The sequence below is a fragment of the Chlamydotis macqueenii genome, chromosome 6 (genome assembly GCF_036417535.1).
Source record: "Chlamydotis macqueenii isolate bChlMac1 chromosome 6, bChlMac1.mat, whole genome shotgun sequence".
NCBI lineage: Eukaryota > Metazoa > Chordata > Aves > Otidiformes > Otididae > Chlamydotis > Chlamydotis macqueenii.
Genome location: NC_141561.1, coordinates 25,280,683 through 25,294,860, shown reverse-complemented (window position 1 = coordinate 25,294,860; position 14,178 = coordinate 25,280,683). Strand labels below are relative to the sequence as shown.

At 37.1% G+C, this 14,178-nt stretch overlaps 2 protein-coding genes across 28 annotated transcripts in view; one reads left to right on the top strand and one right to left on the bottom strand.

The window, feature by feature from the left end:
• The window catches only part of PLEKHA3 (pleckstrin homology domain containing A3), a 109,888-nt gene that overhangs the window by 13,091 nt on the left and 82,619 nt on the right, over positions 1-14,178 (bottom strand). The gene's annotated exons all lie outside the window — the stretch shown is intronic.
• The window catches only part of TTN (titin), a 249,366-nt gene that overhangs the window by 172,940 nt on the left and 62,248 nt on the right, over positions 1-14,178 (top strand). For all 27 annotated transcript variants that reach the window (XM_086750513.1, XM_086750508.1, XM_086750509.1 and 24 more), the window contains 28 exons: positions 49-327; positions 769-1,068; positions 1,171-1,473; positions 1,567-1,941; positions 2,040-2,342; positions 2,810-3,109; positions 3,198-3,494; positions 3,592-3,876; positions 3,968-4,261; positions 4,661-4,960; positions 5,066-5,374; positions 5,466-5,656; positions 6,136-6,565; positions 7,203-7,511; positions 7,907-8,055; positions 8,146-8,178; positions 8,276-8,405; positions 8,506-8,805; positions 8,895-9,212; positions 9,303-9,599; positions 9,698-9,997; positions 10,666-10,980; positions 11,072-11,220; positions 12,102-12,252; positions 12,345-12,626; positions 12,714-13,016; positions 13,102-13,404; positions 13,522-13,803. In XM_086750513.1, the coding sequence (XP_086606639.1) occupies positions 49-327; positions 769-1,068; positions 1,171-1,473; positions 1,567-1,941; positions 2,040-2,342; positions 2,810-3,109; positions 3,198-3,494; positions 3,592-3,876; positions 3,968-4,261; positions 4,661-4,960; positions 5,066-5,374; positions 5,466-5,656; positions 6,136-6,565; positions 7,203-7,511; positions 7,907-8,055; positions 8,146-8,178; positions 8,276-8,405; positions 8,506-8,805; positions 8,895-9,212; positions 9,303-9,599; positions 9,698-9,997; positions 10,666-10,980; positions 11,072-11,220; positions 12,102-12,252; positions 12,345-12,626; positions 12,714-13,016; positions 13,102-13,404; positions 13,522-13,803 (7,587 nt within the window). The remainder of the gene's footprint in view (positions 1-48; positions 328-768; positions 1,069-1,170; positions 1,474-1,566; positions 1,942-2,039; positions 2,343-2,809; positions 3,110-3,197; positions 3,495-3,591; positions 3,877-3,967; positions 4,262-4,660; positions 4,961-5,065; positions 5,375-5,465; positions 5,657-6,135; positions 6,566-7,202; positions 7,512-7,906; positions 8,056-8,145; positions 8,179-8,275; positions 8,406-8,505; positions 8,806-8,894; positions 9,213-9,302; positions 9,600-9,697; positions 9,998-10,665; positions 10,981-11,071; positions 11,221-12,101; positions 12,253-12,344; positions 12,627-12,713; positions 13,017-13,101; positions 13,405-13,521; positions 13,804-14,178) is intronic.

Genomic DNA, 14,178 nt, shown 5'->3' with positions numbered 1-14,178 from the left:
AAAAGAATGTTTGTCAGCTTTCTAGTAATATTATACTTACTTTTACAGGTAATCCAACCCTTGATCTAAAAACTCGTGACATTGTTGTTGTTAAAGGACAGAAATTAAGTATCCCTGTACCCTTCAGAGCTGTTCCATCCCCAACTATAACATGGCACAAAGATGGCAGAGAGTTGAAAGCTGGTGACAGAACAACAATGAAGAGTGACTACACCTCTGCATTGCTCGAAGTCATAGACAGTGTTCATGCTGATGCTGGTGTTTATACTATCACGTTGGAGAACAAGCTGGCATCAACAACTGGCTCAGTCAACGTCAAAGTCATAGGTAACTAGACTTCTTCCATTCTGAGAAAGATACTTAACATCACTTGAGCTCTGCAGCTGACAGAAGAAACAACTAGAAAATTCTTCTTTCTGCCATGTGGAAGAATCACTTCAACTCAGACATACGTAGGTTGCCATAAAGGCAGTAATGGTACAGAGTCCCACAAAAAAAACACTGTACTCCAAATTGGTCTAACCAGTCAGCAGCTACTCAAAGACCAATTGTTATGAATAGTCACCATACAAGTATAAAGAAGTCTATAAGAATTCAGAATATTTTTCACCTTTAGGAACATAAATTCATAAATATGCTGTGTAGTCAACATCTGTGGATTTGGTCTGCTTTCTGCAAATCGAGGAAATACAATATAATTTCATATTTGTAGGAATATGGTTTCCCGTCTGTTTGGTTAACTAGTTTTATTGTTCTTATTTAAAACAGGTCCACCTGGGCAGTGTAAAGACATTAAGGCAAGTGAAATAACTAAGAATTCTTGCAAAGTATCCTGGGAACCTCCAGACTTTGATGGTGGTACTCCTATTCTGCATTATGTTCTGGAACGCAGAGAAGCTGGTCGTAGAACATATATCCCAGTCATGTCTGGTGAAAATAAGCTTTCATGGCAAGTCAAAGATCTTATCCCAAACAGTGAATATTACTTCCGTGTTAAAGCTGTCAATAAGATTGGAGGAGGTGAATATCTTGAACTAAGAAACCCAATCATTGCAGAAGACCCAAAACGTAAGGTTTTTTTACTACTAAATACTCTAGCAAACTGAATTTTAACTAAAATCTTCATACTTTCTTTTCTCATGTGATCCCTCTTTTGCTACTCTTCCACAGAACCTCCAGATCCTCCTGTTGACCTTGAGGTCCATAATCCAACATCAAAATCTGTAACACTTACATGGAAACCACCCCTGTTTGATGGTGGAAGCAAGATTATGGGCTATATAATAGAAAAGCTTGCTAAGGGCAAAGAGAGGTGGGAGAGATGCAATGACTATCTGGTACCTCTATTAACATATCCAGTGAAAGGTCTTGAGGAAGGAAAGGAATATCAGTTTCGTGTTCGTGCTGAGAATGCTGCTGGCATCAGTGAGCCTTCTCGGATTACTCCTTTTGTGAAAGCTGTGGATCCTATTGGTATGAACTGCTCATTTGTTTGTAGTAATTGCTGTACATTCTCAAACATATTGGAAGATTCTACTCTTCATTTATCATTCTGTGTTATTACAGAGGCTCCAAAAGTCTTCCTTGCTGCAAACCTACAGTCTGGCCTTGAGGTGAAGAGAGGTGATGAGATCATACTTGAGGCACATATTTCAGGGTCACCTTATCCATCTATTACTTGGCTGAGGAATGAAGAAGTTGTCAGACCAGAGGAAATAAAAAAGAGAGTAACAACATATACAAGGAAGAAGAAGGGTGAAGTTGAAGAAGAGAAACCTTTCCAGCTTTCACTGCCAGAACGTACAAGTATTGACAACCATAAAGAAGGAGAGTCTATACTATCAGTTCGTGACTCCATCAGAGCTGACCATGGCACCTTTACAATTAAAGTGGAAAATGATCATGGTGTTGCAAAAGCCTCATGTGAAGTCAATGTGTTAGGTATGTAATTAATGTCCTGAAAAACACCTAGTTATTCAGAGCATCAGGTAAGAAGTGCACAAGATGAGTACTCATCATTTTTCTTGCTTTACTAACAGATACACCTGGGCCTCCAGTCAACTTTGTATTTGAAGATGTGAGGAAAAATTCTGTTGTTTGCAAGTGGGAGCCTCCCCTTGATGATGGCGGAAGTGAAATCCTAAACTATATACTGGAAAAGAAAGACAATACAAAAGCTGAAATGGGATGGGTCACTGTCAGTTCAACACTCAGGCATTGCAAATTCCATGTAACAAAACTGATTGAAGGAAAAGAATATCTCTTCCGTGTATTTGCTGAAAACAGAGTTGGACCAGGGCCTCCGTGTGTTTCAAAACCAATGACAGCGAATGATCCTTTCTGTAAGTTTTAATTTTGAAATACATCCTTTTCAGAAAACCAGTGTAAAACTGCACAGACTCTTCAGTCAGCTTCATCTGTGTGAATGTTTCCCAGAAGAAACGTGAGCAATGTAATTATTATTTATTGCATATTTTAAACTATTGAAATAAAAGGAAATATTGAAAACATTCTAATTTCACTAGTAAAGAAATAAGAATGACAATCCCTGTCATAAAACTCTACACTTAAAACATGTTATATCTCAATAGTGACATTCTCTGTGTTCGATAGACTAATATTCTTACCAAAGGAGAGAACCACTGCAAGTTTGATTACTGATTGCAGTTAGGAAGTTTCTAAGAAGAGAGTAGAATGACTATGAATTACTTAAAAGTAGTCATTTTTCATATCTTAGTTCTCTCTTAGCTTTAAGTAAGCTCTGAAGAAGACAACAATTATGGCAAAATTATGATTTTTTTTTTTCCAGCTCCACCAGATCCACCTAATAAGCCTGATGTGCAAGATATTACCAGCAACAGTATGTTGGTTAAATGGAATGAACCAAAAGACAATGGCAGCCCTATCATAGGATATTGGATTGAAAAACGTGAAATCAATAGTACTCATTGGGCTCGGGTCAACAGGAATCTTGTGAATGCTCTGGAAATAAAAGTTGAAGGACTGTTGGAAGGACTAACCTACATCTTTAGAGTATGTGCTGAGAATGCAGCTGGCCCTGGTAAATTTAGTCCACCATCAGATCCAAAAACTGCACAGGACCCAATAAGTAAGTAGCTTAGCAGAAGCTAATAGCAGACATGTTACAGAATAGGTTTCATAACCTTTAACTTTGATTTACATCTATTTATTTGTAGTGCCACCTGGTCCACCGATTCCAAGGGTTGCTGATACAAGCTCAACTTCTATTGAGTTAGAATGGGAACCTCCTGCATATAATGGCGGTGGAGATATAACTGGTTACCATGTATACAAACAACTGGTGGGAGTAAAAGAGTGGTCACGTTGCACAGAGAAACCCATTAAGGTTCGACAGTATACTGTTAGAGAAGTCAGAGAAGGTGCAGACTATAAACTCCGTGTTACTGCACTTAACATAGCTGGTGAAGGACCACCTGGTGAAACCGAACCCGTAACAGTTGCAGAACCTAAAGGTATTGCAATTGTATTATTTTCAAGAAATATCCAGCTGCCTAAGAGGTGTTTTTGAATCTCCGTTGAACTAATGAACTATTTCTCTCTCTTCTGCAGAGCCTCCCACTGTTGAGCTGGATGTTTCTGTCAAAGCAGGCATTCAGATCATGGCTGGGCAAACTATTAAAATTCCTGCTACTGTGACAGGACGTCCTACTCCCACCATTGTATGGGCTGTGGAGGAGGGTGAATTAGACAAAGATCGAGTTGTTATTGAAAATGTTGGTACAAAATCTGAGTTAACCATTAAGAATGCATTGAGAAAAGACCATGGAAGATACGTAATTACTGCTACTAATAGCAGTGGTTCCAAATCTGCAGGAACCAGAGTAGAAGTCTTTGGTAAGAAAAGTATTATCTGAAATCAAATGAGCATTTCTTTTGGTGATATAATCTTTGGGCTTTATCCTACTTGTTTGATTTTGGTTTTCAGATGTTCCTGGGCCAGTCCTTGACCTAAAGCCAGTGGTCACAAACAGGAAGATGTGTCTGCTTAACTGGTCTGATCCTGAAGATGACGGTGGCAGTGATATCATAGGCTTCATTGTTGAACGGAAGGATGCCAAAATGCATACATGGAGACTAGCTATAGACACAGAGAGATCTAAATGTGATATTACAGGTCTAGTTGAAGGGCAGGAATATAAATTCCGTGTTAGTGCCAAGAACAAGTTTGGTACTGGTCCACCTGTTGAAATAGGACCCATTCTTGCAGTTGATCCATTAGGTAAGAGGACTAATTTTATGGGGTTTTTTAAAACATTTTTAATTATAGGTTAATAAACTGGTATTGTTGTGTGGATTGCTTTCTAAACAGAAAGTATATTTACTTTTCTACTACCTGGAAAAGGCATCTGCTGTAGATTAATTGCTTCAGTCAGATCTCTGAATTAGTTCTGTGAAACTACTATAGTTCTTTATGTAACAAAATATTGATGTCTACTGAGACACTACTTATTACCTTTTTATCCACATATGTTAGAAACTTTATACTATCCATAACCATACTCGGATACTTTGCATACAAAAGCTATGGCTTCAAAAAGCCAGAGCTACTGTATTCATATGATTAAGAAATCTCGATTTTTAAATATTTTTTTTCATTATGATTTATCTGTGTTAATAGGTCCTCCAACAGCACCTGAGAGGTTCATGTACACGGAGAGGACAAAGTCAACTATTACACTTGATTGGAAGCCTCCACGTAGTGATGGTGGCAGTCCTATCTTAGGATATATTGTTGAGAAAAGGAGGCATGATTCAAAAGACTATGAAAGAGTTAATGCAAGGCTCTGTCCAACAACGTCTCTTCTTGTTGAAAACCTTGATGAACTTCACATGTATGAGTTCCGTGTCAAAGCTGTCAATGCTATTGGAGAAAGTGAACCATCATTGCCCCTCAATGTAGTTATACAAGATGATGAAGGTATATCTGCTTTAAAGAAATCCATACAAGTATCTCCAGAACACTGCAAAGCATTTTCTCTGTTTCATCTCCATCTTCACTCTGTCATTTTCTTCTTGTTTTCAGTACCTCCAACTGTTACGTTACGCTTGGCTGTGAGAGGAGATACTATCAAAGTGAAGGCGGGAGAACCAGTTAATATTCCTGCTGAGGTGACAGGTCTGCCAATGCCAAAGATTGAATGGGACAAGAATGAAGTCTTAATTGACCAAACATCCAGTGCACTTAAGATAACCAAGGAAGAAGTATCTAGAAGTGAGGCAAAAACTGAACTTATCCTGCCTGCAGCAGTGAGGGATGATAAAGGCACTTACACTGTGAGAGCTTCTAATCGTCTTGGCACTGCATTTCGCAATGTGCATGTTGAAGTGTATGGTAAGGATGAGACATTTTAATAAAATGGCAGCTAATAAAATGCTTTTTCCTTTTTCTTAATGTAATTTTATACTCTGTTGCTTTCATACAGATCGTCCTTCTCCACCAAGAAATCTTGCTGTTTCTGATATTAAAGCAGAATCATGCTTTTTAACATGGGACACACCTCTTGATAATGGTGGTAGTGAAATTACCCATTACATTATTGAGAAACGTGATGCTAGTAGGAAGAAATCTGAGTGGGAAGAAGTCTCCAAAAGTGCTGTTGAGAGAAGATTTGGGGTATTTATAAATATCTTTATTACATAGTTTAGTATGCATAAAAACAACAACGGTATCAATCTAATGAAAACTACTACTTTCATAGATAGCTGTGCTCATGCTCCATTTAGACTTCAGAATTACTGGATGAATGTTACCCATCTATGTATGTGTGTTTTCCTCACATGACAAAATAAAACAAATTGTTCTCTTTTGCTGCTTAATCTCAGCTGAGTTTAGAAGACATCTTCCTTTCCATTTCCCAGCATTATTCATAGCTTTACCAACTGCAAAAACAAATATGATTACTTCTTATTAATGTTTGGTCCTATGCATGTGAAATAAGAATATCCCTAGGGCATTACATACAGCTGCATAGTACGTAAACATAGGCATGTCAATGAGATTCCAAGATAGAATTTAAAGCAGAAGCTGCTGCATAACTTCAAATATGTTTCTTCTGAAAGTAGACAAGTATTGATTTATATATTATTTTTCAGGTATGGAATCTTGCAACAAATGAAAAATACCAATTCAGAGTCCGGGCTGTAAACAAATATGGGATAAGTGATGAATGCCTCTCAGAAAAAGTTGTTATTAAGGATCCCTATGGCCTTCCTGGACCTCCTGGAAAGCCAAAAATTTTAGATCGCACCAGATCATCAATGCTGGTGACTTGGGAGCCTCCTTTGGACAATGGTGGCAGCCCAATAACTGGCTATTGGTTGGAGAAGAGAGAGGTGGGAGGTGTCTACTGGTCACGTGTTAACAGGGCTCCAGTAACAAAACCATCAGTTAAAGGTCTAGAGTACAATGTGCTTCGTTTGGCTGAAGGTGTTGAATACCAATTTAGAGTTATGGCTGAAAATCTTGCTGGAATCGGCCCTCCCAGTGAACCATCAGATCCTGCCTTAGCAGCAGATCCCATATGTAAGTACATCACTCGTATGACGATTTTTAAGGGCTGTATCACTCTAGAACCAAAATGTGCTGCTCTTACTTACATTGAATTTAGTGCAATTAATCCAATGCTTTGTTTTCATTAAAAGCAAAAGAATATATTGACACAAAGTAGTTTCCCGATTTGCTGTTTTTTACCATTTTAAAAATAATTAGCTTTAATTTAATTTTTTGTCTTTTATGAACCTTAAACTGTGATAACACCAATGCAAACATTGACAAATAAACTTGAGTTCAGAATCAGGTTTTTATATTATTGTTTTTCTTTATTGTTAAAGAGTTCAATCTTTACTCATTGTACCTTAAATATCTCTTAATAATATATGTAATATATGAAATTAGTATGCATATTCTAGGATTATACACTCTATGTATGACAAAGTGTTGTGATTTTGTTTGGTGAGGAGGACCTAAGGTGGTAGCTTCTGTAGGAAGCTGCTAGAAGTTACCTAGAAGGTGGGTGCTAGAAGCTACCACCTTAGGCCCCCCTCACCAAACAAAACCACAATACAAAGAAAATTAAAATACTTGCATTCTAGAAAATATTCCAGAAAATGTAGGCAGAAACTAACTGTCAGGTAATTTTTACTTGCTTTTGTTTTACAAGTTGTGCCTGGTCCACCATCTTGCCCAGAGGTCAAAGATAAAACCAAATCATCCGTAGCTCTTGCGTGGAAGCCTCCACAAAAGGATGGTGGCAGTCCTATAAAAGGATATATTGTTGAAATGCAAGAAGAAGGTAGTACTGACTGGAAGAAGGTGAACGAAGGAGACAAACTCTTTCCTACTTGTGAATGTGTTGTTCCCAACTTGAAAGAGCTCAGAAAATACCGATTTAGGGTGAAAGCTGTAAATGCTGCTGGAGAATCAGAACCAAGTCTTGCAACATCAGAAATACCTGTCCAAGATATTCTAGGTAAGTGTTCTGTGAATTAGTTTAGGTATTTATATCTAAATGCCGCCTACTGCTGTGAATGTTCAAGCAGGATGCCAAGCAAACCAAAGTCAAAACAGAAAACAATTATGCAAAAAGAGACGTACATTTTTGAAAGTGTCATAGTAACCATTACCAAGACAGGATCTGTTAGAAAACTGATGAGCACCTACAGTTATATTAAGTAAATACTGTGTATTTTATGAAGAAATGACAACAAATTTTTCTAGTCGTATACTTCCTAGCTTCCATTTTGCACATCCCAACCTTTCTCACATAAACTTGCATTCTGCATATTTGTGTGGGGTTTTAGCATAGTGCTGCAGAAATTTACTTCCAGTAGCTCTTAGAATTTGTATATTAAAATATTTTTGCAGAAGAACCAGAAATCTTCCTTGATATTGGAGCACAGGATTTCCTCTCTTGTCGTGCTGGCACAACAATTAAAATCCCAGCTGTTATCAAGGGTCGTCCGGTTCCAAAAACATTTTGGGAGTTTGAAGGAAAAGCAAAGACAACAGCAAAGGTTAGTAAAAGAAAAACTTTTTTCTACATGTGTTTCTAGACATTTAAGCCTATCGCCTTTTCTATTTATATTGTTTCCCTTTGTTTATAGGAGGGAGGTCATAACGTACCTGAAGAAGCTCAGGTAAAGCAAACAATTTTTGTAAGTTTGGTATTGTTGCATTTTTCAAACATAAACATTTAAAGTTGATCTGTAAGTTCTTTCTTTCTATAATACACAGGTGGAAGCAACAGATACACGTTCGGTTATTATCATCCCTGAGTGCAACAGAAGTCATTCTGGACGATACAGTATTACAGCAAAGAACAAAGCAGGACAAAAAACTGTGCATGTCAGAGTCAATGTGCTTGGTATGGCTTGCATATACTGAAGTATTCAAATACTAGGTTTTAGTCTTATTTTTCTACATGCTTATGTAAAATTGTTCCTGTTGTGCTTTTACCTTAACAGATGTACCAGGTCCACCAAAAGACCTAAAAGTAAGTGACATCACAAGAGGTAGTTGTAAACTTACATGGAAGATGCCAGACGATGATGGTGGAGATAGAATTAGAGGCTATGTTATAGAGAAAAGAACTATTGATGGGAGGGCCTGGACTAAAGTCAATCCAAACTGTGGAAGTACTTCCTTTGTTGTATCTGATCTTATATCCGGCCAAGAGTATTTCTTCCGGGTACGTGCAGAAAACCGTTTTGGTGTTGGCCCTCCTGCAGAAACCATCCAGCGGACCACAGCCAGGGATCCAATCCGTAAGTAAAATCAAAGTAAAAAAAAAATTATTTTAAACCAGGTAGTACTGTACAGTGGATTTAATCACATTTCTGTTTTGTTTGTGAAGATCCTCCTGATCCACCTATTAAACTAAAGATTGGCCTTGTAACCAAGAACACAGTGAGCTTGACATGGAAACCACCAAAGAATGATGGTGGAGCTCCTGTTACACATTATAATGTTGAATGTCTCCGCTGGGATCGTACTGGAGAAGTGAAAGAGACTTGGAAGCAATGCAACAGACGTGATGTGGAGGAAACAAAGTTTACTGTTGAGGATCTTGTAGAAGGTGGAGAATATGAATTCAGAGTCAAAGCTGTAAACATAGCAGGTCCTAGTAGGCCTTCAGCCACTGTTGGCCCACTTGTTGTCAAAGACCAGACATGTAAGTACTAACTGATATCAGTAAACAGAAATTCCATTTTTAAATTATGGAATATTATTGTATGTTAATTTTTTCAACATTTAATTGTAGGCCCACCATCTATTGAACTCAAAGAATTTATGGAGGTTGAAGAAGGAACAGATGTTAACATTGTGGCCAGGATAAAGGGTGTACCCTTCCCGACATTAACATGGCTAAAAGCTTCTCCAAAGAAACCAGATGACAAAACACCGGTGCTGTATGATCAACATGTCAACAAGATCATTGGTGAAGATACTTGCACTTTATTGATTCAACAGTCTCGCAGAAGTGATACAGGCTTATATACTATAACAGCTGTAAATAATCTCGGAACTGCTTCAAAGGAGATGAGACTAAATGTTCTGGGTAGATATCAAGAACTCTTATGCATCGCACAAATTGCATTCGTGTCATACTTTAATAAGATTTTAATTAATTCTTCTTTATAAAAATGTATCTTTTAGGTCGTCCTGGACCTCCAGTGGGACCTATTAAATTTGAATCTATTTTGGCTGACCAAATGACAATATCATGGCTTCCTCCATTAGATGATGGTGGTTCTAAGATTACAAACTATGTTATAGAGAAAAAAGAAGCAAACAGGAGGACATGGGTACCCGTTACTAATGAGCCTAAGGAATGCTTATTCACTATTCCCAAGTTGATGGAAGGCCATGAATATGTGTTCCGCATTATGGCACAAAACAAATTTGGTATTGGAGAACCTTTGGATAGTGAACCGGAAACAGCACGAAATCTTTTCAGTAAGTAGGAATATACTTTCAAATGTTGTCAGTTGTTTTCATATGCTGGTAAGTGTATAGCATCTGTTAGGTACCACTACTACTTTTCTCTCTTCAAGTGAGAAAATCTAGAATAGCTTGAAGAGTTTTAGCATTAGTAGTTAGTTCTTAAAAGCACATATAATACTTAAAAATACTTTTTTTCCTCTTTGTTATATATTAAAATAGAATCACAAGCTGTTTTTAAGGTTTAAATACAAAATAAGGATTTATGTGATAAGATTCAGGTCATTCTTCTGTGTTTGAGACATTATTGACCTTATCAATCAGGAAGAGTCAGTTTCCTGCCTTCAGTTTTGAAAATGAAATTTGAGTAGCTCAAGAGAAATGATTCTTAAAACATTCAAGGTTAGTCTGGGCACTGATATAAGGTACTGATCCAGGAAGGCAAGAAAAGCTCTTTTTTGACAATTGTTATTTGAAGGAAAGATACTTTATGTTTCACAGAAGTATATGTACCTGAATAGAGATGGGGAGGTGAATGAGGGAAGGAGTCTTGTGCAGATGGGTAACTATCTAATGCAACTATGACCATGTGAGTGTGTAGCTCTGTTTTGCACTCTAGCTACTCTTCCTTTAGCTTTTTTTTTTTTTTTTTTACAAGCTATGTGTGATTTTTTTTCCTCCAGCTGTTCCTGGACCTTGTGACAAGCCAACGGTTAGCAGTATAACACGTGACTCAATGACTGTAAACTGGGAAGAACCAGAACATGATGGTGGCTCTCCTATTACTGGTTACTGGTTGGAGCGTAAAGAGACTACTGGAAAGAGATGGACCAGGGTTAACCGTGATCCTATCAAACCTATGACACTGGGGGTTTCATACAAAGTTACAGGTCTTATTGAAGGCTCTGAATATCAGTTCCGTGTTTCAGCTATCAATGCAGCTGGTGTTGGTCCACCAAGTATGCCATCTGATCCAGCAATTGCTAGAGATCCTATTGGTAAATATTTTAGATTCCTATTTCTTAATTTGAAAATATTCAAATGAGAACATAGAATGTATTGCTGTAATGCTATGATGATATTTTTCAGCCCCACCTGGCCCTCCTGTTCCAAAAGTTACTGACTGGACAAAATCTTCTGTAGACTTGGAGTGGACTCCACCACTAAAGGATGGTGGTTCTAGGGTCACTGGCTACATTGTTGAGTATAAAGAGGAAGGAAAAGAAGAATGGGAACGGGTAGGTGGACACCTATTACAGAATCTGTGTTTCTTCTCTCCATTTGTCTATCAAAAGAAATCCCACCAGAAAATATATTTTTCACAAATTTTCAGTATGCAAGTTATTTTCTAAAAGTTCACATTTTTGCACCATAATTATCTTCATATGTTTAAAATATAAGACCAAACGTAAAAGTCAAAAATTACGCCTCCAAAACATCAAGTTAACTTTGCAGTTTCCTAAACTTAGAATTTTTAAATTTCTGTTTTAAAATGTGAGAAATATGTAGGTAATTTGTGATTAAAAAAAAATGAAGGGCAAGACCAAGTTATAGCTGGCACAAAAGTAAGTCCCACTGATATCAGACTGTGCCAAATAATTTGAAACTACTATGTCCCTAACATTTTCTTACTTTTTTTCAGTAATGCATTACTGAAATTTCAGCTGATCCATACCTTGGCTACTTTTTGGATCTCCATAAATATTTGTGTGCATTTTAAGTAATACCTAAATTTACTGCACTGCTCCTGGGTAAATAGGCCTCATGTTAGGGTTTAAAAAGGACAAATAATTCCTTTTGGTTATATTCCTTTCACTGATATTAGTTTATTTGTCCAATAAGACATGTAATTCTTCTGAGATCACAGACTATTGTCGTTGCTGTAACATCGTTGTCTGTTAGAATTATCAAAAAGTTGGATCTTCAGAATAGTTTTTATGTTCACATCCTGTATTTCTTTACACAGATTCTGAAGAATTCTATGTGAGCTAGATCCATGTATGCTTAAGACTATCTTGTGCTTTTAAATCTGAAACATTTGGTTTAAGATTTGTTTCAAATATCACAAAGAAGTTGATGATACCTTGATGTTCGCTGAAGTTACGATATTTTTTTCCAGGTGAAAGATAAAGAAATTAGAGGAACCAAGTTCGTTGTGGCAGGATTAAAAGAAGGATGTTTTTACAAGTTTAGAGTTAGAGCAGTGAATGCTGCTGGCATAGGAGAGCCTGGAGAAGTTACAGACATTATTGAAATGAAGGACAGAATTGGTATTTATCATTTATATTTACATTTTTGGTACCTCTAAGTCTAAGTGAGAAAAAAAAAAAATCATTGACTTTTTTTTGTTTGCTTCCCGCAGTGGCTCCTGATATTAATTTGGATGCAAGCGTCAGGGACAGAATTGTTGTTCATGCTGGAGGAGTAATTCGGATCATAGCATATGTCTCAGGAAAACCAGCTCCAACTGTGACTTGGAGCAGGGATGACAAAGCTTTACCAGAAGAAGCCAAAATCGAAGAAACAGCTATTAGTTCTTCTTTGGTCATCAAGAATTGTAAAAGGAGCCATCAGGGTATATACACTCTTCTGGCTAAAAATGCTGGTGGTGAGCGGAAGAAGAATATTATTGTTGATGTGCTAGGTAAATAGCTTCAGTCCTTGTGATCAAGTAATATTTCATAACATTCAGCATGTATACTTAAATACTCCATTTCTTCTTTGCTTTCAGATGTGCCAGGCCCAGTTGGAATGCCATTCCTTACAGAGAACCTGACTACTGACTCTTGTAAATTGACATGGTTTACTCCAGAAGATGATGGTGGTTCTCCCATCACCAACTATATAATTGAAAAACGTGAATCTGACCATAGAGCTTGGACTCCAGTAAGCTACACAGTTACAAGACAGAATGCTACTGTTCAGGGACTCACTGAAGGGAAAGCCTACTTTTTCCGAATTGCAGCTGAGAATATAATTGGCATGGGTCCATTCACAGAGACAACAAAAGAGATTGTCATTAGAGATCCAATAAGTAAGTATATTTTCGAGTTTGGATTACTGTCATATGAGATGGATATGCAGAAAAATGCATTAACCATATTTTTGTTTATTCACAGCTGTTCCTGACCGTCCAGAAGACCTGGAAGTAAAAGCAGTTACCAAGAACTCTGTTACATTAACTTGGAACCCTCCAAAATATAATGGAGGCTCTGATATTACCATGTACGTTCTAGAGAGTCGTCTCATTGGAAAAGAGAAATTCCACAGAGTTACAAAGGAGAAAATGCTTGATAGGAAATACACTGTAGAAGGCTTGAAAGAGGGTGACACTTATGAGTATCGTGTGAGTGCTTGCAATATTGTGGGGCAAGGCAAGCCATCGTTTTGCACAAAACCAATCACATGCAAGGATGAAATTGGTATGTATTTTTTTAATATTTTTTTGAAAACAGAGATTACATTTACTGATTCCTTACTTTTTCTTATTAGCGTTGCTGATATCTGTGGGCATTGTGTTTTTTAATATCATCTTTCAGCTCCTCCATCACTTGACCTTGACTTTAGAGACAAGCTTATTGTTCGGGTTGGTGAAGCTTTCAGCCTTACTGGACGTTACTCAGGCAAACCTGCACCAAAGGTTACTTGGCTAAAGGATTATACTGTTGTGAAAGATGATGACCGTACAAAGATTAAGACAACTCCTACAACTCTTTGCTTGGGGATACTAAAATCTGTCCGTGAAGACTCAGGCAAATATTGTGTTACTGTAGAGAACAGCACAGGATCAAGAAAAGGATTTTGTCAAGTTAATGTTGTTGGTAGGTTTTACTTAACAACAGTATTGTATGTGATTTTTAGTGGTGATTAAAATTAATTGAATTATATAAAATTAAATATTAAATTGTGTTCTTTATTACAGTGATTTTATTTAGTGGATTCTCTTTTATACTGAAATATCATTTATTAATTTTGAGTACAAAGTTAACTCTGGCTTAGTTTATTCAGCATGAATAATTTAATGTCTCTACATGCATTTAGAGAATGTCAACACTGTAGAAAATGTCAATCACCAAATACCTTATAGGCATTAAGGAATTAAGTCCAGTGAGTCAAACATGTATTAAAGAGGAACAGTCTTGAGGTCTTGATTCCTTATTCAAATTGTGATGCCAAGTTTCTAATTTCATAATATA